Raw genomic sequence first — 24,211 nt, forward strand, 5'->3', positions numbered from 1 at the left:
TCTCACTTTGACTATAGATAAGCAATGCAAGATAAAGCAGTCTCTTACCAGCAACAGAAATGTTTAATGAAGGCAGAAAAAGAACAAACGACCATTCTCGCAGTGCAGGTGCTCCCAAATAAGTTCCTCCCACTTTCATCTTCCCATCTCCTATTTACCTGATCTTTCAACCAATTAGCCTTCTGTGAAGTTACCTTATCCATCTTTTAGCCCTGGGACTAAGGGGCTGTATACCTTCCAGGGAGGGAGATTCGGTTAACTCCCTCTCCTCCCGTTCTGCCTCTTCTTGTTGTCCGCCTCCCAATTCTGCCCAACTCCCGTCCTCCGAACTGTGTCCCTCAGCAAACCATCATTCCAGGTCAATACTACTCTCCTGCTCCTGTGGAGCCCCAGGATCCTCGTTCTGAGCAGGGGGAGAGTGGGGCTCCCACCACTCCTCCTTCAGAGTAGTACTCCCCAGCCAGATCCCTGACATCGGGTCCCTCCCAAGGAATCTGAGACTATCGTCATGGCTTTCTTTGCTCCTCCCTCTTCATACCTCTTCTTGTTCTGGGAGACCAGAGGTGAGTGTATCTGGTCGCAGCAGGAGGGAGAGACCCCTGGCTTCTTCAGCACCCTGCCTCTGCTATGCCTCTTGATCCTCCTTTGCTTCTGCCTCTGCTTCTGGACTGCTCTCTGCCACAGCCTCATCCTGCTCACTAAACACTATTACCTCTTCAGCTTCTGACATCTTCATCTCCCAATCTTTCCCCTCTGACCACTCATCGCCATCCCACCACCAATTCCCGGGCTCTGAGCCTTCTTCGGGGGGGTGGGGGTGGGTGGGTCCTGGGGAGGTTTCTCCCACCACTCCTCTGCATTCATCCAGTCCATGACATTAGAGTACTGGACTAGGACCTGTGAGACCAGGGTTCAAATCTCCACTCAGCCATAAAGCTCATTGAGTGACCTTGGGCCAGTCACTCACTCTCAGCATAACTTACCTCACAGCTTTGTTGTGAAGGTAAATTGGAAGGGGGGGAGGAGGATGAGAACCCTGTATTCTAGACTGAGCTCCTTGGAGGGATATGAATGCAATGAGCCCATACAATAAATAAATTAGTTTTCTATTATTTTATTGTCCGGCTATTGCTGCTTTTATTGTCGTAAACCGCAACGAAACTTTTGGCAAACAGCAGAGTGAACGTATTTTAAAGTAAATAAAAAGAACCTAGCTACTGTGAGGAGAGTTTACTTGCACTCTAGCGCACTCCAGTCTTCTCGCGACTGCAGTGTCAGTGTCATGCACATCATTAAAATGTGATCGGGAACAACCTTGAAAAGTTCTGCTTGCGCAGCCGGCGATGCAGAACGTCAGCAAACCACTTGAAAACAACGGGCCCTGTCCCACATACCGGAGAAGAGCAAGGCCACGTTTTGACCTTGCTAGCTAGTGAAGGGTTTCGTTTTGTTTCCACCTGCCCCCTTAGGCAGTGTGTGTCTTTTCCACAAAGCTGAAATGATAAAAAATGAGCTTGGAAATTAGGAGCTGTTAGCAGACCCCGCTATTCCCCTCACAGAGCTATGGTTCCCAGAGTTCCATAGGAAGAGGGGCTGGTGGTTAAACCACGCTGGGAATTGTAGCTCTGTGGGGGGAACAGGGGTCTCCTAAGAATTCTCAGCACCCTTAACAAACTACAATTCCCAGGGTTCTTTGGGGCAGGATCCATGACTGTTTAAAGTGGTATAGTACTTCTTTAAATGTATAGTACAGATGTGGCCTTAGGCTCAGAGCATCCTCATATCCCTCAAAACTTCTTGGTTTCACCGAGGGCTTTGGGCGAGTCTCTTATTTCTTTTCAAGGAACCACAGAATTGCAGAGTTGGAAGGGCCCTTGAGGGTCATCTACTCCTTTTGGAATTCTCTCTTCGCAGCTAGGCTTTCTTTTTTGTCCATCCCAGCATGGCATACCTGACCCCCGAGTTAACCTCGCTCAAATACCAAGCAAGCCGGTCATCTTTCCCCCAGTTTCATTTCTACGTTAGTTTCTGGCCTTGATAGGCTGATTCCTGGATGGTTTTTCCTCTGAAATGAAGGTAAATAACTTTCTCCCATTGAAGCTCTCTCCTCCTTGGTCATTCTAATAGAATCTCATCTTTGTCTTGACATTATGATGCTTTGTAGCCCATCATCTGGTCAAATGCAAGGTCTACCAGAGCTGGGGATGGAAGGATCTGTCCATTCTGGCTCTCCTAGTTTCTCATGTTCCAGTCTTAAATCCAGCTCTCCACATTTCTGCAGCAATTTGTGTCCCCCCCCCTTTTAATATTCATGGAAAATTAACCAGCATATTAGTGCGAATTTCTCCTACGAATGTGGGTGCATGCAGTTTTTAACTTATGCACACACTTACTGCAAGCAACATTCCCCTAATATAGGTAAAGTTAAAGGACCCCTGGATGGTTCAGTCCAGTCAAACTTGATTGTGGGGTGTGGCTCCTATCTTGATTCAGGCCAAGGGAGCTGGCGTTTGTCCGCAGACAGCTTTCTGGGTCATGTGGCCAGCATGACTAAACTGCTTCTGGTGCAATGGGACAGCATGATGGGTGCCAGAGCACACTGAAATGCCTTTTACCTTCCCACCACAGTGGTACCTATTTATATACTCATGCTGGTGTGCTTTCGAACTGCTAGGTTGGCAGGAGCTGGGACAGAGCAAGAAGAGCTCACCCTGTCACACGGACTCAAACTGCTGACCTTCCGATTGGCAAGCCCAAGAGGTCCAGTGGTTTAGACCACAGCGCCATCCACTCCCTAGTTTTCCCTAATATAATACGTTTTTGTATTACCAACCTAGCAGTTCGAAACACCGGTGGAAGTAGATAAATAGGTACTGCTGTGGCAGGTAGGTAAATGGTGTTTCCGTGTGCTCTGGTTTCCATCATGGTGTCCTGTTGTGCCAGAAGTGGTTTAGTCATGCTGGCCACATGACCTGGAAAGCTGTCTTGGACAAACGCCGGCTCGCTTGGCCTGAAAGCGAGATGAGTGCTGCAACTCCATAGTGGCCTTTGACTGGATGTAACCGTCCAGGGGTCCTTTACCTTTTTCCTTTTTATCTAAATTTTTGTATGCTGTTTTCAGCAATCCATTTTTATGAACAATTCCCCCCAAACTCTACATTTTTGCAAACCTTATTTGGTTGGAGAACTGCACCACAAAATTCAAATAACGGCGAATTCCGAAGGGTAGCAGTACAGTCATACCTTGCTTTAAGTACGCCTCGGTTTGAGTATTTTCAGTTTAAGTACTGCGCTGACCCATCTGGAACGGATTAATCCACTTTCCATTACTTTCAATGGGAAAGTTTGCTTCAGGTTAAATACACTTCAGGTTGTGTACAGACTTCCGGAACCAATTGTGTTTGCAAACCGAGGTACCACTTTATTTCGGTTTGCATGTTGTTTCAGGAAGTGTGAATGTTGTAGATTTGCCTTTCCATGTGAACAGAATTAAATTTCTTCCCCATCCATAATCACAGCCTTCATCAACCTGGTGCCCTCTAGTTGTTTTGTACTACAACTCCCATCTGTCCCAGCCAGCACTGTCTGGTGATTATGTAGTCCAAAAACATTTGAAGAGCACCAGACTGGTGAAGGGGTTCCTCTAGAAAGACATGAGCAGGGTGCTGTTTTCAATGGGAGGTGTCATTCTCCAGGTTGGTCCTGAGAACTACAAAGGTCTTTCTCAGAATCTACCCACCCGCCTGCGATTTCAGAAGCTCCAGCACATGGGGGGAAGGCAGCCAAATGCTGAAATCCTTATTCAAATTTCCGAGATCCATTATGTAAGAGCAACAACTGGCAAATAGCTCTCATCAGATGCGACCCTCCGGGAGATGATTGACAAAAAAACACAGTCCATTTGCTTGAGGATTTACGTGGCTGGTGCGAAGGCAGCTTTCAAAGTCCCACGGATGACATTTTAGCGGCTGCATATTTCCCGCATTTTGTTTGTTAGTGACAGGAGAGCTGATTATCCTCGACATTTACACATCAAATGCTGTTTTCAATATGTCAGGCCATAAACATTTTTACTGGCGCTCCTGTGGGTGAAACATCTTGACGCCATTGCAGCCTGTAATCATTTTGTTGACATTAGCACAGAGAACGGTGGGGCAGCGAAATAACGTGAAGTAATTGGATTGAGTGAGATAAAACAATAATTTAAAGTGAATTACCAGCCGGAGAACTGGAACAGTTAAATTCCCCCGCCGGTCCTGACAGCAGGGAGAGCATTCAGAATTCTGTTGAGTTTTAAGGAAGATTTGGCAACCTCGGGGAGAAGGCACAAGGGCGTACCCACCATGCGGCAAGTTAGGGCAGCTGCCCTACTCTAGAAGCAGGGCTGGTGGGCAGAGGTGGAGCACAGCCCGGCGGAGCGCGAGTTCGCCATTCCCGCCGCACCGCGCCGCACCCTCCCTCCAGCTCCCCGGCGTGCCCTCAGGCAAGGCCAAGCGCGGCGGGGAACCAGAGAGCGCGGCGCGGCGGGCGGGAACGCTCCGCTGGGCTGGGCTCCGCCTCCGCCTACCAGCCCTGCTGCTAGGGAGGGGCACAGCCCGGCGGAGCGCGAGTTCGCCGTTCCCGCCCGCCGTGCCCTCCCTCCAGCTCCCCGTCGCGCCCTCTGGCAAGGCCAAGCGCGGCGGGGAACCAGAGAGGGCGGCGCAGCGGGCGGGAACGCTCCGCTGGGCTGGGCTCCGCCTCCGCCTACCAGCCCTGCTGCTAGGGAGGGGCACAGCCCGGCGGAGCGCGAGTTCGCCGTTCCCGCCCGCCGTGCCCTCCCTCCAGCTCCCCGTCGCGCCCTCTGGCAAGGCCAAGCGCGGCGGGGAACCAGAGAGCGCGGCGCGGCGGGCGGGAACGCTCCGCTGGGCTGGGCTCCGCCTCCGCCTACCAGCCCTGCTGCTAGGGAGGGGCACAGCCCGGCGGAGCGCGAGTTCACCGTTTCCGCCCACTTTGTGGCCCCTCCCCTTCCGTGCCTTGGCCCCTCCCCTTGCCCCCCCCTAGTTTTGATCCTGGGTACGCCCATGAGAAGGCAGTACTTCTGCCCAGAAAATAAGTTGGGCTATTTTTCCCGACTTGGTTGCTGTTCTCTCCTTTTGTGCTCCTTTGTTGCTTTTTCACACTTCTCAGAGATTACTTGGCCAAAGCTCTCGGCTCCCAGGAAAAGCAATTAGAGGTCAGAAGCTCTGCAATCCTGTCTCCACCAGAACTGGTGGCCTTGAACCGTTCAGTTAACTTTTCTGTCCCCCAAGCTGGTCACCCATGACAGAAATGTAGTGAGCCTTTAATTATAGTTCATAAACAGAGATGGAGGGAAGAGTAAATAAAAGCCAGAAGGGCTCGCAAGACAAACCTGAACACAAATGCTTTTCTGGAATGTTCAAGCCCTGTTTGGGTGCTGTTTGCTCTTGTGAGCGTCAACACTGGGAGTAAGGAATAGGCCCACTCTGAATGTCACATGCTGCTCCCTGAGCACAAACATTTGTGTCAAGGGGTGCAGGGTTAACTCCAATGCTTCCTGGTGACTCTTTTGTGCATTCAGTGCTATGTGCAAAGGCACATAGTGGACATCTGGTAAAGAGTGTACAATATCAGCTGTAGGGCTGCTAGTCGTGGCCGTACTCTTTGCTCCCATGTTGTGAGCAAATGATGCTCAAAATATCACTTATGTGTTGTTCTGCTATGAGAAACACAAATAAAGACCCCCCCCCAAAGTAGGCCAAATTCTGTCAGCAAAAACAAATGAGGACTGATTCACATGACAATGTTCAGCTTCCCCATGTTGGCGTCCCTTGGGTGGAGACCTGGCAGTGTGAAATTTCGAACATGCCTCCAAATTGCAATTCCCAAATTGGCGTCCCTTGGGTGGAGACCTGGCAGTGTGAAATTTCGAACATGCCTCCAAATTGCGATTCCCATCTTTCTAGAAGGGCCACATTACCTTGTGAGGGCCACATGGGATTGGCAGAAGTGGATGGAACAACGAGTGTAAATTTAACCTCGACACAGTAGGTGCCACCCACCCACCTCTCTGGTCTCCATCCAGGTCAAGAAGAAGCATAATCAGAGTTCAAGGACAGATTTAAGCAAGACATGGAGGGCAAAGCAGGGGCAGGGACATATGTGGCCTGGGTCCAGTTCCAAGGGTCAGACAGAGCATTCTGGAGGGCTTTATTTGGCCACCCAGGCCTCAGGCCCCTGGATTCTGTTCCAGAAGATTCAGGGAAGGATAAACAAAACAGTCAATAGGACTGCAGCATCTTGCTTGCAAATAAGGGTGTGTGAGGTTGTGGTGTTATTTTATTTAGAGAAACTGATATCTGAGGCTGAAATTCTGCTCTATCTGCACTCTACATTTAAAGCTTAAAAATTTAAAACTTTAAAATGGAAAGCGTAATGCTGGTGGGTCAACAAAAGAGGTTTAAAGACTCTCTCAAGACAAATCTATTAAAAAAAAGTAGTATAAACACCGACAACTGGGAAACACTGGCCTGAGAACGCTCCAATGGGAGAACAGCCTTTACCAAAGGTGCCATGGGTTTTGAAGACCCTCGAACCCAGGACGCAAGGGAGAAACATGCTAAGAGGAAGGCACGCTTGGCCAACCCTCACCGTGATCAACTCCTGCCCGGAAACTTATGTCCCTGCTGTGGAAGGACGTGTGGATCCAGAATTGGCCTCTTCAGTCACTTACGGACTCACTGTTAAAACTGTGTTCATGGAAGACAATCTTACTCAGCTACGAGTGATCACCAAAGAAGAAGACATTTAAAGCAGTATCATACCACTTTGAACAGCCATAGCTTCTCCCGAGAGTGATATAACAATAAATCCCTCTTCCCAGGGAACTCTGGGAAGTGTAGTCCTGCGAGGGGCATCCTTAACCTGCACTTCCCGGAAGCAGTACTCTGCAGTGGAGCCAAGGATTCAGTCTTGCAAGTTGCAGGGTGTTTTCCTAGAGGGAAGCCACTTGCGTTGGAGAAGACTGCAGGATTGAACACCCGGCTCACAGCCGCAGCAGCGGAGGTGAGTGGACACAGCGTACCCTGCCCCAACTCCCCTCCTAACCATGTTTGTTAAAAGCCTAATTAAACTTTAGCTCCCCCCACCCAAGTTGATTCTGGACAGGATATGGGCAGGGTAAGCGATCCCTTAGTTGGGCTGGGGAATGGGACTCTGCACTCTTACAAACTCTGGCAGGGTTGCCATATTTCGAAAAGTGAAAATCCGAACACAAAAGTTGCTGAGCTATGGGTTTTTGAGCTATCTTTAATGAAATTCGCCAGAATCTACATTACCGACACGGGCTGCCATACATCCGGATTCCAGCGATTTCCGCCCAGACACTGTTTGCGAGGGATGAATTCCGGACGTATGGCAACCCTACACTCTGGGTATATGGTTTGGGTTTAGAAGATGCCACTGGGTTCAATGAGTCTTGCTCACAGATCGTTGCACAAAACTGCAGTCCCAATTACTTAGAAGACTTTGCCTCGAACTTCCCCAGGCATGTATGAAAGACAGTAAGAGACTCTAATCGTAGGCTGAATTTTGCTGGGATTTCGCTGCAAACATAGATCATAGGTAGGCAAACTAAGGCCTGGGGGCCAGATTCGGCCCAATCACTTTCTAAATCTAGCCTGCGGACGGTCTGGGAATCAGCGTGTTTTTACATGAGTAGAATGGGTCCTTTTATTTAAAATGCATCTCTGGGTTATCTGTGGGACATAGGAATTCGTTCACCCCCCCCCAAAAATAGTCCAGCCCCCCGCAAGGTATGAGGGACAGTGGACCAGCACCCCGCTGGGGTTTTGGGGGGGCACGGGAAGAAAAAAAGAGGCCATTTCTGATTGCCAAGCATATTGAAATCTCAAAGGTTTAATTGAATAATTTTTGTACCAAATCACACAGTTTTGAAGTCCTGATTACACGCCCCAGGAATTTATTTGCCTGAGAAAAAAAGCTGCATTATGGATTACAAGATCAAAGATTAATTTCACTGCTGCAGACTTCAATTGTACAGCTCAGACGACACTTGAACAGTTCATGGAGTCTTGTAACACCATAAAGTTTCCTCCCCAGCATTACATTATTGGAGTTGTGGCAGAGGAGGGGGGAGAAGTACGCGGAGAATGGATGAGCTGGACAGATAAAATGTGCTTTCTCCTTTTGGCAAAAAAAGAAGAACAAGAAGAAAAAAGGTTAACCTTTGCTTCCAATACAGATATAAATAGTTCTTTAAAAAAGTTCTATGGTAATTTTAGGGGATGATTGGTGAATACCTCACATTCTGCCTTTTAGGCCTTTCATGACCTGAACCTGACAAGATTGTCTTCTTAGTGTAATCTAACAAAAGTTGTGAATAGTATTTGTAATCCCACAGAGAATGGGTGGAAAAATTCATTGCAAGTTTTGCCTTGCTCACCTTTCCCATTTGTCCCTATGACATATTGGGCTTTAACAATGACTCTCATAACTGCCCCAAAATGATATTCCTCTTTTTTCCTTTCCACTTTGTGACTTCCACTCCTCTCACCTACTCACACTTTACTCACACTTTACTCATGCTTTACTCAGACCCACTCCAACTACCACTCTCTCCACCTTGTTATGGTGGTTTGGATCTTTTGCCTGCTATGTGGCTATTCTCTGGCTAAATGTACCACCAAATGTACCACCTTTTCTTTTCAAGCTCTTGTACCAAAGCAGAGCTTGGAACAACAGAAACAAGACCTGCTACTACCACTTGCAAAGTGTCTCCCTAGGCAGCCGCTTAGTGTTCCTTAGTGTAATGCATACCTCAGAGCACATACATAGGGTGCTTCCAGACTGTCTCTCTTTTCGGGTGGGATTCAATTGTATGTTGGCAAATTCAGGTTACATAATCAAACTTGGTCTGGAGATCTTGTGCTTCCCCCAAACATCAGATTTTTTGTGATTAGTAAAGTGATGGGAAAATGCAGCAGAAAGTGGAGGGTACCATTTGCCTTGACACAATGTTGTCTAACCCCGCCAAGAAAATCAGAATGCACAATAAATAGGTCATCTGGAAGCTGCTATGATTTATGCATCTTCCTGGTTCTGCAGTCTTACCGCAATTCAGTAAATCATGTGAATTTCATCCCCTCCCTGCCCAATATGCTCTTGAATTTTTATTTTTATTTTGCTGTGTACTGGTTAAAAAATGCCCACTTCTCTAGGAATAATATTATATTGTACCCATTCTCTTTACTGGCCTCTCAAATTGAAGGATGTTTTGCAAGAATGGTCACAACCACATTCTTATGCCACTTCAAATCCTGCAAAGAATCCTGGGAGCTGTAGTCTGCTATGGGCGCTGACCTTATAGACCTACAATTCTCAGCACCCTTAACAAACAACAGTTCCCAGGATTCTCCTTGACTGTGAAAGTTGTATAAGAGAGCCTTAAGTTTATGAAGCAGATGCGACCTAAGTTTATGAGTGGAAATGCCACTGTGAATGGCCTTTAAGACTCCCCTCATCCCCGACGCCACTCTTCTTAGTGACAAGCATATCCAGATTTGGACATTACGGAATACAAGAAGGGCACTTCTCACTTTCAGTTAATAAAAGAAATAATAAAATATAACATCTTCATATTACAATACACCACTAGTTTTAATATATGTTTTTGTCCTCTTGTCTAGTATTTCTTTTTTCTTTTTTAAAATATACAGTAAAAAAATCTAAAATAGTTGGAAGTAAAAAATGAAAAAATAGCTGACTATGGGTTGTATTTTTGTTTTTTTAAACTTCTTCTTTACAGTGATATGGTAGCAAATACAAGGGAAAAAAATACAGAGAATAAACTTGTACGGAAAGTGTTTTCTGGTCCCATCTCTGCCAACAGGGCTCAGGTTGGAGTCGGAGATGAATGAAGTCGACGGGTGTGGTGATTAATGTGGTTTGTGGGGTTTGCTTTTTTGGCTGTAGCTTTGGTAGATAATGATCCGTGAGTCCAAGATATTGCAAATAAATGTCTAAAACACTGGAAGGGAAAGCTTAACCCTGAGCATGAGGCCAACATGAAGACAATTGCTCTGATCCAGAACTTCTTTCTGCAATCCAGAAGAAAGGAAGTTTGCTCACATCCCAATAAAATCAACCATGGCCAAAACGTCCTAAAGATTTTAGCGGTGGTAAAGTTTGATTAGCGTTATCTGGATCAGGGCCTGGATGTGCACACCCTGACTTCCTGCTAATGTGTGGCTGCCCTTTGACCTTGGTTTAGGAGGCAGCGGGAGATACCACATTTCTGGAGCCATCTTAGTTCCACTTCAGCCAGACAAATCAACCCTCTCTCACCGTCCTCCAAATTTCCTTCTACTTCCCACGCCTTCTCCCTCTGCAGCCTTAAGTGGAACTTAAAAACGGTTCGCATGGACAGACACGCAGCATTGTAATACATTCCTCCAGAATGGGTTTGCAACGGAATGGTGATGCGTTTCATCGACAAGGCTTGGCAAATGGGTCACACTGAGCCCTATTTTGGCTGTAGAAAAAGAAAGGGGAAAGAAAGAAAGAAAAGGGGAAAGAAAAAGAAAGAAGTACCGATTTTGCGGCGTAAACCAAGATTATGTAGACGGCCAACGCAAATGGCGATTCCTTCTCCCATCACCTGCATAATAACAGCATCACGTTTGCATATAGAACAGCCTTTTTTCATTATTGCTCTACTTCATTAAAAATATAAGGAACTTAGAACAGACGTACAACGTTACAAACTTAAGGTTCTTTGGTGAAGAATGAAAAATAAACAACAACAGTATTCCAGCTGTCAATCCATCCCGGAAGTGAGCCGGCTGCTTCTATCTGTTGATCCTTTGGATCCTTTCGCAGAGGAGGGACAGATACTGGGTCAACTTGACCATGGCAACGATAGCAAGCCCTCCTATCATCATACAAGTTGGCCAAAAGAGGGAGTGGAACAGCACGTTGGAGCTGTAGAGTTTGGTTAGCAATACATTCTTTTGAATGCCTTCGGGGTCATAGTAACAGGAGAAGTGCTGGTACTTTCTGAAGTTCTCCATGACGACATTCACGAGGGACAGAGACTCTTCAAAGTTTTTGCCACACTTGGGTATATATGAGCACTGTCGGAGAGGGAGAAAGACAAATGAGATAAGAGACAGTATGCATCCCTGGCCAAACCAAATGCTTGTGAATATGTATATACACCCATATATTTAAATACAATTTGGCTTTCCTCAAACTTCAAACTTCAAGAAAGAAGATTCCACCTAAACATTAGGAAGAACTTCCTGACAGTAAGAGCTGTTCGGCAGTGGAATTTGCTACCAAGGAGTGTGGTGGAGTCTCCTTCTTTGGTCGTCTTTAAGCAGAGGCTTGACAGGCATATGTCAAGAATGCTTTGATGGTGTTTCCTGCTCGGCAGGGGTTTGGACTGGATGGCCCTTGTGGTCTCTTCCAACTCTATGATTCTATGAAAGAATGGATCTGTATTTATTTAGCTTTGACCAATCAGTCAAGAATTGGGCATGGAGGTACATGTCGCTTCCCGCTAGGGAAGATTTACAAGCTCCCGTTTTTGGATATTACAGAAGTATGAAAACAGGAAGCATCACTCACACTTCCTGCTTCGGCATCGCTTGTGACTTACAAAGTAAATATTCCAACAAACTGGCTTGATTATTTGAAAAGTAAACAGATCCAATCTTTTTTTCAGCTCCCCAAGCCCTTAGCGATCAAAAGTAGAGAAAAGCAAAATGCAGCAGTTGAAACAGCTAGAGTCTAGACCAGAATCTGGGTATTGGGCTGCAAAACTCGGAGAAATATACATAGGGATAGAAGAAAAGGACACCAGAATTCTTCTTACTGTTCAGTCTCTGCTGGAAATCTAAGTGCTTTCTCTTGCCTCTGGGATTGGTGTGATCAATGAACTGAAAAGGCTGCGCAGGTTTTGTGTTGACCTTCTGAGGCTTGGTAGTGCAGATCTTCTGGGACACAAGTGTCACTATTTCCCCAGCAGTGTCAGTAATACCACCGGCTCCGAGATGGCTTGGAGGTGGGAGGAAAGTGGAAACGGGTACCCCAAGGGACCCATGCTAAGGCCCAGACTCTGGATTCCTGCTTTCATTACTTTGCCACACACAGCTGTATTCCCAGCCTGTGGAACAGATGACACCTCGTCAAGCCAAACAGCTGGAAGTAACCACCAGCTATTGTTGCCTGCCACTGGCAAGAGCACCTCACTGTTTCTGTTTACCTTGTTATAGTAGGAAAAAGGGGTAAAACTCGGGTTAAATTACACAGTGTTTGGGCTCACGTCTTGAGGAGCAGAGCCCACATGTCTGGATGTTCCAAGATAAGGGTGCCAGGTGCACTAGGTTACCATAGCAACACCTACGAGGTTGAGCCTATGACTTGCTGAGTCATTCGCCCTCTCATTGGTTCAGGAAATAGGCCTATGTGTAAAGTTGGGGATCCTGATCTCTAAGGCATTGCTTTCATTGTATGATGTCTTGTCGGTATCCTGCTGTCCTGTTGCATGCCCTGCCCTACTCATGCCCTATTTGCTGTCAGGGTCTGACTCTGAATCTGTGAGAGGCCATGGTTTTTATACAATAGCATGAGCTATCGTAGTGATAGTGTTAGTGAATCTCTCCACACTTATGTATCTTTACTTCAAAAACCAGAAGAACTGTGTTTAGTGGATAATAGTGCTTGCCTTTGTCTTTTGTCTGGAAACAATAAACGCTTTGTTACTTTGAACGGTTATAAACGCTTTGTTACTTTGAACTGGAAGAAGCTGTTCAGCTGGGAGCAGGAAATCTCTGGAAGACTCTGCTGGGGATCCACATAGTCTGCTGATACATCACCCTAGTTGAGCTGTGGTGAACTACCAACAGACTTCCATAAGTCACCAACAAATTTCAAAATTGCTACCCGGGCTGAGCGGCGCGGCCCAATGGGACCATATGCCACTGGTTCTGAAAGTGCCACAGTGGCTGCCATTGAGCTACCAGGCCCAATTGTATGTACCGGCATACAAAGCCCTCAATGGCTTGGGACCCAAGTACCTAAAAGAGTGCCTTCACCAATATCAACCATCTCAAATTCTGTGATCTGCAGGTGAGGCCTTGTCAGCGGGTCTTGACTCATGACAGGGCCTTCTCAGTGGTGGTTCCGATTTGTGGAATGCCGTCCCTCGTGAACTGTGCCCGACTCCCTTATGCAATTTATATAAATAATATAAGTTACATAATTTTGCTGCAGCAGAAAGCAAAATGAATATTGTAGTTTTTAGTGGAAGATGAATCACAGCGGAATGGAAACAGTGCTGTATATGACGCACGCAGCACAGAATGGAAAACAATTGCTTTTTACACCCCTAAGTGTTAACACTTGGGGAAATGAGTTACTGCTGGTGCTAAGAGGAGGTGCAACACGGGATACTTCCAAGTGGTCCAGAGTCTCTCACATTTCTTGGTATCATGGGAAGAAACAACACTGCAGTCACTCCTACCCACACCAGGAAAACATGAATACTGTGCTTTACTGCTGGTGTGATGGCCTCCCAGAGATTAGTGGAAGCCATTTATTTCTCCTGGGATTCCGCCTAAAATGAAAGTAGAAAGCATCTCCATCATTCTGGTCGGCTTCAGAACAATGTTGCATGATGATCAGAGCAATAACCTTCATCTCACATCAGTGGTGGAGAACCTGTATTGCTGGACACGACTCCCACCATCCTAGGTCATTGGCTAGGCTGGTTGGGGGTGATGAGAGTTGGAATCCAACAATATCTTGGAGAGCCACAGGTTCCCCACTCCTGGTTTCCTGGCAGAGAGAAAAATGGCAGCCACTAGGTTCTGGCGTTGCCTCTACCAGAACCTCAAACTACACAGTGGTGGAAGTGAAAAAGGTCAGCCAGAGATGAGGATCTGGCTTCAGGAAATCATTTGCCGCCCACCATCTACCTGTGTCCTCAGATCTCATCTGAAAGTTCTTGTAAAAAGAACCTGCAGTTGAGCCTTATGCATGATTCATAGAAAGCTTATGATGCATGAAGTTTGTCCACTGTTTGGCAGTGCGTCTAAATAAACATGATCATCCTGTGCTTCATTTTCATTAAATAACAACAAGCTTCTGGAAGCAGGTAAGGCGTGAGAATCAGCAAGAAAACAACAATTAAAAGTCATCTGTTCATGGGCAACATCACCACTTCGCCTCTCAAGTCCATTCTGAGAGCACCCAGAAGTGCAGTGTAAGTAACTTAGTAGGGAGCTAGACTAACCATTTGGTGTGATTGATCTGGGATCCGGTTCTTTGTTTAGAAATTAAAAGGACGTGACCAGAGACCAATGATTATACCATGATACACTTAGTGAAGGCTGGGGGTAGGGCTGCAGTTCAATGGTAGAGCATTTGCTTTGCATGCAATAGCTTAGCTGGTTAGAGCGTGGTGCTGACAACGCCAAGGTTGCGAGTTCGATCCCTGTCTCCTCCATATCTGCATATTCCTGCAGTGCAGGGGGTTGGACTAAACGATCCTCAGGGTCCCATCCAACTTGACAGTTCTATTATTCTATGCAGAAGGTCCCAGGGTCAATCCATGGCATCTCCAGATAGGGCTGTAAATACTCTGACCTTGAAGAGCCACGGCGAGTCAGTGTGGACAATACTCAGTATAAGGCAGTTTCCTATGCTGCTAAGGTCAGTGAAGGCTGATCCAAATTGCCCCACCAAATTCAAGCTCCCCTCAGCCAGACCCCACCTGCCTGCCTTCTTACTTACAACCAGAACAGGGAGTGGCCCTGTTAGTCAGCTTCCTCCTCCTTAGTTTCAGTGTTGCATGGCATGGAGAAAGTGTTAGTTACAGGTAGGTAGCCGTGTTGGTCTGCCATAGTCGAAGCAAAATAAAATAAATCCTTCCAGTAGGACCTTAGTGACCAACTAAGTTTGTCATTGGTATGAGCTTCCGTGTGCATGCACACTTGAAGCCGAATGTTGGAAGATTCAGGACAGATGAAGGAAAGGATTCACACAATTATGGAACTCATGGAGTGATGCTCACCAACTTCCAAGACTCTAAAAGAGGATTGGAGGACAAAAATCATGTAGGGAAAGGCTATCAATGGTGTCTAGACAGGATGGTTATGCTCTGCCTCCATGGTCGGAAGCAGTAATGCTTCTGAATGCCACAGGAGGGAAGAGAACTCGTGTTCTTGGGTCTTGCTTGATGGATTCCCACAGGCATCTGGTTGGCCACTGTGAGAACAGGGTGCTGGACTAGGTGGGCCATCCAGCAGGCTCTTCCTATGCCTTTGCAGAACTCAACAGGGAGGAAGATGGGGACAAAACTGGAAATTAGTTGGCTCCACCTGCCATGGTCTCTGGCTCTACCTACCTGCTGCCTTACTAGTTCAGCCACTTAAGATACATGCACCATGGGTGGAGGAGAGTGGTTCAAGGGCACACCAGGCCTGGAGTTTGAGTAACCATGCCCAGAAAAATTGGAAGTCAACAACAGCATGGTTGTGTCCTGCTGGTTGCTGCTGGGCACTTCTTGGGGTACGGAGCTTGTCTCACCTCTGAGATGGACACAGAACATCTCTGCCTAGAGTGGATTTGCTGAAGAACTCGGCAAGAGAATTTTAAATTCCATTTTAGGTCAGGATGTCAAGCATTACCATCAAGGGATGTTGCATTAACAAAACTGATTTGGGATTCAGTTTGCACAATGGTATGTCAGAGGGCGGGATGGGGGAAAGAAAAAAGGAGAGGAAGCCCTAGAGAGGCAATCATAACCTGTAAAAACAGCCTTGAGTCAAGCAAGCATTAACTGTACCTGCATTAGATTAAGAGGAAGCAGCAGCTGGGGGGATTTAAGTGTGAATATAAACAGGCAAAAGCTCTTTGAGATTTCAAGAGCTAATGTAGCATAGCAGCTAAGGGCCAAACCAGACATTGCAGGCAGCCGTGGGTAACTTTTATCTGACACATTAAAAAGCCCTTAAAGGAACCTGGTACTGGGAGGTGATAAGCTTGGTAGAAGGAATGGCATAATTGCTGTTTAACTGTTTCCCGTCTAGCTGTTTTTCTGCTTACAATTGCTCCCGTGGTGTTTGTGTGAGTGTGAAATACAGATGTTTTTAAAACAAGAGCAGCAGCAGCAACAACAACTAAACACGAGAACTACCATTGTTGTTTATCCAGCCCTGTAATCCTTGCATAACTCTACATCTATTCTGCACCAAGCACCACCGAAACTAATTAAACTGCCATAACATCCTTTTGCACTCTTGTCTTTAAATAGTTGCAAACTCCAGAGTTTGGGGTTTTTACATCATGCCCAACCTCCCCCTCTGCACTCCCTGGCTGCCTCTTTAGCTGTTTTTCTTAACATCTATCCCAGAGAAGGGTAATGCAAAAGCTTGCTCACTATTTTGTGTCATTTTAGTTGGTACAAAAAGAAAGGTCTTATTTTGGATTCTGCTACCTGCCATTGGAGCAATGCTGTGGATTAATATTGGCTATAATGAGAACCTCTGGTTTGGTTGCATCCAGTGTGAGATGAAGAGATAGAAAGAGTGTCAGGCAAGCAGAGGCTTTAAAAAAAGTCCCCTCTCTGAACAACTTTTTTTTTTGCAGGCCAAGATCTACATTCTGTCTCTATAATGGAATAACGAGGGACATTTTGAAGAATGAAAAATGGCAAGCGTTTTCTCTGCCTCCCTCGGTACAGCACACAAAGTCCCAGAAAATGCCACTGCTGCTTTAGCAGTCGGTGGTTGGGAATGACTGGTAGACAGGCATCATTGTGCGTGTTTCCCCTGACAGCACACAGGCCCCAAGGTGGACTTACCCCTTTCAATTCCCTAAACAAGCAATAATCACATTTTAAAGGTAAAGGGACCCCTGACCCGTTAGGTCCAGTCACGGACGACTCTGGGGTTGCGCACTCAACTTGCTCTATAGGCTGAGGGAGCCGGCGTTTGTCCACAGACAGCTTCCGGGTCATGTGGCCAGCATGACAAAGCTGCTTCTGGCGAACCAGAACAGCGCACAGAAACGGTGTTTACCTTTCCGCCAGAGTGGTACCTATTTATCTACTTGCACTTTGACGTGCTTTCGAACTGCTAGGTGGGCAGGAGCTGGGACTGAGCAACGGGAGCTTACCACGTCACAGGGATTTGAACTGCCGATCTTCCGATAGGCAAGCCCTAGGCTCAGTGGTTTAACCCACAGTGCCACCCGTGTCCCTCTAGTCACATTTTATCCAGTGCTAATACCGCTGTATTGAGCACTGGGGAAAGAACTGCTGTTTGAGCCAAAAACGAGATGGAAAATTATTACATTTTTATCCCACCCTCCATCTGGGATATCAAAACATACTTAGTTCTTTTCAGTGCTTTTTTCCAAGAAAAATAGGTGCCGGAACTTACCATGAAGCTCTTACAGTAAGTCGCCAGGCGACTTGAGGCAGCTCTGAAAATATGCTGGTTTGACAACAGCTGCATTCACCGCCCACAGAGGTGCTAAAAACTATGGCAAGCTGCCTCCCTAGCTGGTTTGGGGGTGGCCTCTGGTTCTGGTCAGGTCAAATAAATCCACCCCTTCCCTCATTTTGTTAGATTCATGCAGGTGGCTTGGAAGGGCCCTCATGTAAATATGTACAAGTGCAATGGTAGAGGCCTGGCTGGAAAGCTTAAAGCCCATTGCTGCTTCTCTGGGAAAAACTTTGGAAGAGTGATCTGAAGTTCACAGCAAGTTATTCTTTGAAGGAGAACTACCTGAAAATGATTTATAGATGGTATTTAATTCCAAACAGACTTGTTAAAATGTATAAGTCCGAATCAGATAAGTGCTGGAGATGTAATGAGGCTTGCATATTTAACATATAGAATAAGAGAACAAGAAGAATTTACATTTAAAGAAGACTGGAAAATGTTTACTGAATATATGAGTGAAAATTGTGTTCATTTAAAAACGCTGGTAGCATTAAGATAAAATAAATTCAACAGTGTAAATAAGTTTTGATGGATGTAACAATGGATTACTGAATGGTTTAGTTCATGTAAAATATGCAGGGATGTATGGTATGCAAAATGAATCATGGAAAGAGAAGAAAGGAAGTCATTGATATTTTAAGGTAGTTTAAATGAATATTATGGTGCTGGAGGAGACTCTTGAGAGTCCCATGGACTACAAGAAGATCAAACCTATCCATTCTGAAGGAAATCAGCCCTGAGTGCTCACTGGAAGGACAGATCGTGAAGCTGAGGCTCCAATACTTTGGCCACCTCATGAGAAGAGAAGAATCCTTGGAAAAGACCCTAATGTTGGGAAAGATTGAGGGCACAAGGAGAAGGGGACGACAGAGGATGAGATGGTTGGACAGTGTTCTCGAAGCTACGAATATGAGTTTGACCAAACTGCGGGAGGCAGTGGAAGACAGGAGTGCCTGGCGTGCTCTGGTCCATGGGGTCACGAAGAGTCGGACACGACTAAACGACTAAACAACAACAACAAAATGAATATTTTGAAATGTAAATTAGAATATCTATCATCTATCTATCTATCTATCTATCTATCTATCTATCTATCTATCTATCTAAAAAAAAGTGTAGACTTGCACACGCTGGCTGGCTTCTGTTTAAGTACACAATGGGTTCTGGAAGTCTGTACTTAAACTGAAGTGAACTTTCCCATTGAAAGTAATGGAAAGTGGATTAATCCGTTCCAGATGGGTCAGTGCAGTACTTAAACTGAAAGTACTCAAACTGAAGCGTACTTAAACCGAGGTATGACTGTATGTAAATGAAAGAAATGGGTGGCAGTGGCAGGGTGCCGACCCTCAATGGTGCCCACCTGAGAGGTGCCAAAACTGGTTCTTCCTCCTCCCTTGTTTTAGTCTCACAACAATCCTGTAAGGCAGGTGGTGTGGCAACGACTGGCCCAACACACTCAGGCTGTAGATGCTGAAGCTGCTGCAGTGACTGAAGAGCAGCTGTGCTCTCATTGCAAAATGGGTTGAAACAATTGCCTAGAAAGGCCTGGAGCGTCGCAGTGCCTCCGTGTGTGCTTGCTGTGGGGCGGACCTCCTGCTGTGCCAGTGGAACATCACAAAACAGGCTGTTAACCCACGTTTGTTATGCTGGCGTTTGCAATTATACATCTGCCAGCAATTATGGGGATCTAGGCTCTAGTATCTGATTTCACCCTATCTCGGGCAATAAAATCTCTATGTAACAAGGACCGCTGCATCTCTGAGTGCCTGGGTATAGATAATGAATAGATACATTTGCCTGAACATCATCCACGCAGAGTCGAGGGACCTACTGTGCCCCTTTACACAAAGACAGACAAACAGCCATCTGGAGAGATGCACATTATAGAATGGCGCTGTGATGTGCAGGTAATGTGGCATTGATACAGATGTACTTGCTGTCCGGCAGGCAGCGTTCTATACACAAATATATACTCTCTGCATTGTAAAGCTCATTCTCTTTTCAGTATGGAAGGAAATAGGGATGTAGCTTGGCGTCAGAGCACATGTTCTGTATGCCAGAGGCCCCAGGCTCTATCCCTGGCATCCCTTGGCAGTGCTGGGAAAAACTGCAGCCTGGAACCTGGAGAGCTGTTGTCAGTCAGTATAAACTAGGGATGGGGGTCCTGTGGCCCTCTAGATGTTGAAGGACTCCAGTTCCTATCACCTCAAGCCAGCATGGTCAACGGTCAGGATTAATGGGCCTTGCAGTCCAGCAACATTTGGAAGGACCACAGGTTCTCCAGCTCCCCTGCTCAGCAAATAAGTCCGTTTGCACTGAAAATGGATGAGCAATTGGCTTTGTTCTTACCTCAGAATTAATTTTCATTGTCTCTTCTGTGTGGTAAAGCAAGCACTTTTGCCCCGAAGACGATACGTTGACATACACTTGCAAGCACGGGTACTGAGAGGTTTTCAAGCAGTCCGGACCGCAGCTGAACGAGCAGTTGAAGGTTTCTGTGATGGAGATGTTGAGGAGCGTGCACTGTGTCTCTGCTGTCCAAACACTGGCCAGGAAAGAGGGAAAGAGAATTTGGACAGAGAAAAGGCTTAAAAGGTTGGAATACCGCAAAATTCAATGGCCAGATCGCTCACCAGAACAAGATGGTTTGAGCATGTAGCACCATGGGCAGCCAATTAGTTTCTGGGCTGAATTCAAAGTGCTGGTGTTGACCTATTATATATGGCTATACATGGTGACTTAAATAATCTATGGCCTGCTAAAGGGATGGGGTGGGGACTGTTATTACGATTATTTTTTATTATTATGCTGTCTATTACTATTGCAGCTACAAAAATAAATATAAGACGTGTCTTATAATATGAGAAACACGATATTACAGTGGTACCTCGGTTTTCAAATGTAATCCATTCAGGACCAGCCCAGGACATTTAGTAGGGTTGCCATATTCACCAAAGCGAAAATCAAGACAAAATTGTTTAGGGTTTGTGTGTGTGTGTGTGTGTGTGTGTGTGTGTGTGTGTGGTGGTGGTCAAAGTTGTTGATGACATTTTGCTGCCCGATTCCCAGGCATGGTCTGGGAAAACCTGAGGCGAACCACAAAATGGCAATTAGATAAGTAGATAAGGCTGAGAAAAGAGCCACCAAAATGAAGTTTTTCTCCCTCCCTAGATGGCTTGAAAAGAGGACTGGGGGAGGACTGGAAAAATTATTGGAGGAGGAGAAGGCTACCAATGGCTTCCAGCCACGATGGTTATGCTCTGCCCTCTGGCAGGTTTCCCACAGGTTAACCACTGTGAGAACAGGATGCTAGACTAGATGGGCCATTATGGGCTTAATCCAGTGGGCTCTTCCTATGTTATTTAATACAATTTTACCAGAATTTCCTCTCTGGGTTTTGTCTGCTTCATTCATTCATTCATTTGTCTGCTTATGACAGGTTTCTGCTAAACATTCACAGGTGTTTGGGATATCTGTCTGTCTCTATCTATATCTATCTATCTATCTATCTATCTATCTATCTATCTATCTATCTATCTATCTATCATCTCTATCTCTTCAACTGGTTTGGCTTTTAAAAACGATCAAACCCTCCAAGTGTCCCTATTTTCCAGGGACAGTCCCGGATTTACAGAAGCCGTCCCGGTTTCTGATTTGATCTGAAGGAGCGTCTCCACCCCCATCGTTCTGCCCGGACACTGAGGTCCAGCGCCGAGGGTCTTCTGGCGGTTCCCTCGCTACAAGAAGCCAAGTTACAGGGAACCAGGCAGAGGGCCTTCTCGGTAGTGGCACCCACCCTGTGGAATGCCCTCCCACCAGAGGTCAAAGAGAACAACAATTACCAGACCTTTAGAAGGCATCTCAAGGCAGCCCTGTTTAGGGAAGCTTTTAATGTTTGATTTCTGTATTTTAATGTTTTGTTGGAAGCCGCCCAGAGTGGCTGGGGGAACCCGGCCAGATGGGCGGGGTATAAATAAATAAATAAATAAATAAATAAAAAATAATAATAATTATTATCCCAGAATGTCTCGCTTTTCCTTAGGACGTCCCTATTTTCATGTGATAAATGTTGGAGGGTATACAGGTGACGTCTCCCCTTCGCATTAACACCCCGGCACAGCCAGCTTGATATTTATAGTCTTTATTACATATGTACAGGAAACAGCTGCAGTTCAGGGTGATGCGTCTGAACCCATTGAGTCAGATCGGGGAGTGGCTTCCTTCGATTCCCGCACCAACAAAGTAGGTGTGGTAATCGCGTGAGATGTCTTTGATCCTTACATTTCATTTCCCTCCTTGTCTGTGCTGATTTGAAAGCCCCATCCCTTCCAGAGTCTGAGCTCCTTTCCCGAGCCTCTGGGCGGTGGAAGGGCTCTGCAGCATCCCTGAGCCCTTCCTCCTCGTGGCTAATCTCTGCCCACTCTTCCGCTTCCTCTGTCCTTGGGCGGTTGAAGGGCTCCACAGCATCCCCGAGCCCTGCTCTACCTCTTCTGTCACTTGCTCCTCCAAATTCTCCCTGACAGAGGGTATGGCAGGACGTCCCTATTTAATCAGAGAAATGTCGGAGGCTATTTTTCTAGAAAAAGAGTTGCCGGAACTCACCATAACCACCTCCCTTGTTCTCTTATAATGGTAATGGCACCCACCTGAGAGGTGCCAGAACTGGGTTCCGGCTAGTTCCAGCTGCAAAAAAGCCCTGGTTGGTTGGTATGAACTATTCCTCCTAATGCTCAGGGCCGTCTTACCGATAGGTGCTAGGGGTGCAGGGCACCCGGGCGCCAGGCTCTCAGGGGCACCAGGCTGAGAGTCCAGGGTCCTAGAGTTGAGTCTGGGAAAGAGCCCGCCCATCGGTCGGAGCACCGCAGTGGGCACTTCTGCTGTGGGTGGCTCTGCGCCACGAGTTCGGGGGTGACCGAGCCAGCGAGACGCTGAGGCGGCCAGCCAGCTCTGCCCTCCTGCATGCCTGGGACTGGGCAACTGGGGGCAGGCGGGTCTTTGCATCCTAGCACCAGATATGCTTAAGACAGCCCTGCTAATGCTGATGCAAGTCTCCCTGTGCTCAGGTTTGTGTAGCCCAAAACTGCAGGCCATATTACAAATGGCAGCTTCTTGCTCCCTTCTCCCCATAATTTCCGTAACGTTTCCTAAATCATTTCAGCAATGATCTATAGAAACCGTTGTGCCTCAGAAACCTTTAGAGAGAAACCTTGCTAGGAAGCCAGTGGTATTTAAATTCCAAAAACACCCTCTTTTCAGGGATCCTTAATTAGACAGCCCTGCCAATTACAGTTAAGGTCAAATTACTCCTCTGCAATCACTGGTGATGTTGTTAACCCACATGACACTCCAGACTCCTTCCATGAATATCAAAGCATCATACGGTCTGGAAAGTAGCTGAGTCTGACAAGATCCCAGTGAGGTAGAATGTTTTTGTGTGTGTGTGTGGGGGGGTTGTTTTTGACTTTAAAAAGGGGTCAAATAAATCCAACAGGATGGAAACATGTCCTAGGACATGCCTCCATCTGAAGGACAGTCTTCCAACTGAAGCCAGCCTCTATTTGAAGGCCTATCTGGTCCAAGTAATAATTTTGCTCAAAGTGAGACACTCGCCACTTTGTTTGTTTTTAAGATAAAGAACCCCAATAATTTAAGAACCAAAGAAAAGCCTCGCCGGGTCAGGTCAGTGGCCCATCTTGTCCAGCACCCCCATAACACAAGATGCCTATGGGGAGCATGCAAGCAGAAGGGCTGCGGGAAAGATGAAGCAGAAAAAAAGAGCTACAAGAAACACAAGTGATCTCACCCCTAGCAAAATTATTGCTAGGATATGTGGCGAGTGTCTCACTTTGAGCAAAATTATTACATAGATCAGCAGGATTTCCACTTGTGAGGAGGAAGGCATTAGTCTTATACCAGAAGGAAGAAATAACCCCTCAAAGTGCTGTAAAATAGCTTGATCCTTTTTACAAATTAAACTTCCATTTTCCTTCCATTTGAAAGCTTATAGTTTTCTCTAGGCCGCTGATTATTACTGCTGCTCCCTGCTGAATTAGGCCAGGGCTGTGCTTCGTGGTGATAGACGCTCAACGTTTTATGGACTTCAGTGGGACATAGATTAGCCGATAAGGATATTAGTCGAAACCTCATACTGTGAGGGAAAGGCTGTCAAATCTTTTCATTTCTCTGCTGTACCGCTTAATCCAAGGCTAAACAATGACAAAGGAAGGAGATAAAATATATGAGGCTAAATCCCTCCACTAGGAACTGCGTACTGTTCTTGTAGCAAGCTCTGTCCATGTCTCCATTGCTGTGAGGGGTGTTCTGTGCCACTTTTTAAATGAAAACACAACCCTATATTGTAAATGAATTGATGGGTCCTAAGTGATCGAGGCCTGCTCTAGAGTAGCGTAGGAACTGAAGTGATGCTTCATTTTTCATAGGGGGAACACAGTGTAACTGGATACGAAAAGTGCACCCCAGAATGGCAGCCATTTTTCTTCTAGATTTAGTTGTACACTATCAATAAATAAAGTGTCCTGTTTGGCGGTTCAAGGATTTGGTGGCAACCTTCCCAACTCTATATCACAGCAAATGCTTAAAGCTCATAGCCACTCAACTGACACCATCTGTCCCATGGGAAGGAAGAAGAAAGTGAGAGAGGCCTTCTCCAGTTGGACTCA

At 46.3% G+C, this 24,211-nt stretch overlaps 1 protein-coding gene across 6 annotated transcripts in view; it reads right to left on the bottom strand.

Annotated features, from left to right (window-relative positions):
- Positions 1-6,952: 6,952 nt before the first annotated feature.
- Positions 6,953-24,211, bottom strand: part of KCNMB2 (potassium calcium-activated channel subfamily M regulatory beta subunit 2) — a 282,179-nt gene continuing 264,920 nt past the window's right edge. For all 6 annotated transcript variants that reach the window (XM_035133238.2, XM_035133240.2, XM_035133239.2 and 3 more), the window contains 2 exons: positions 19,881-20,076; positions 6,953-11,150 (listed from right to left, as the gene is read on the bottom strand). In XM_035133238.2, coding sequence (XP_034989129.1) covers positions 10,866-11,150; positions 19,881-20,076 — 481 coding nt within the window. In that variant the 3' untranslated portion in view covers positions 6,953-10,865. The remainder of the gene's footprint in view (positions 11,151-19,880; positions 20,077-24,211) is intronic.

The sequence above is a fragment of the Zootoca vivipara genome, chromosome 5 (assembly GCF_963506605.1).
Source record: "Zootoca vivipara chromosome 5, rZooViv1.1, whole genome shotgun sequence".
In the NCBI taxonomy this organism is placed as follows: domain Eukaryota; kingdom Metazoa; phylum Chordata; class Lepidosauria; order Squamata; family Lacertidae; genus Zootoca; species Zootoca vivipara.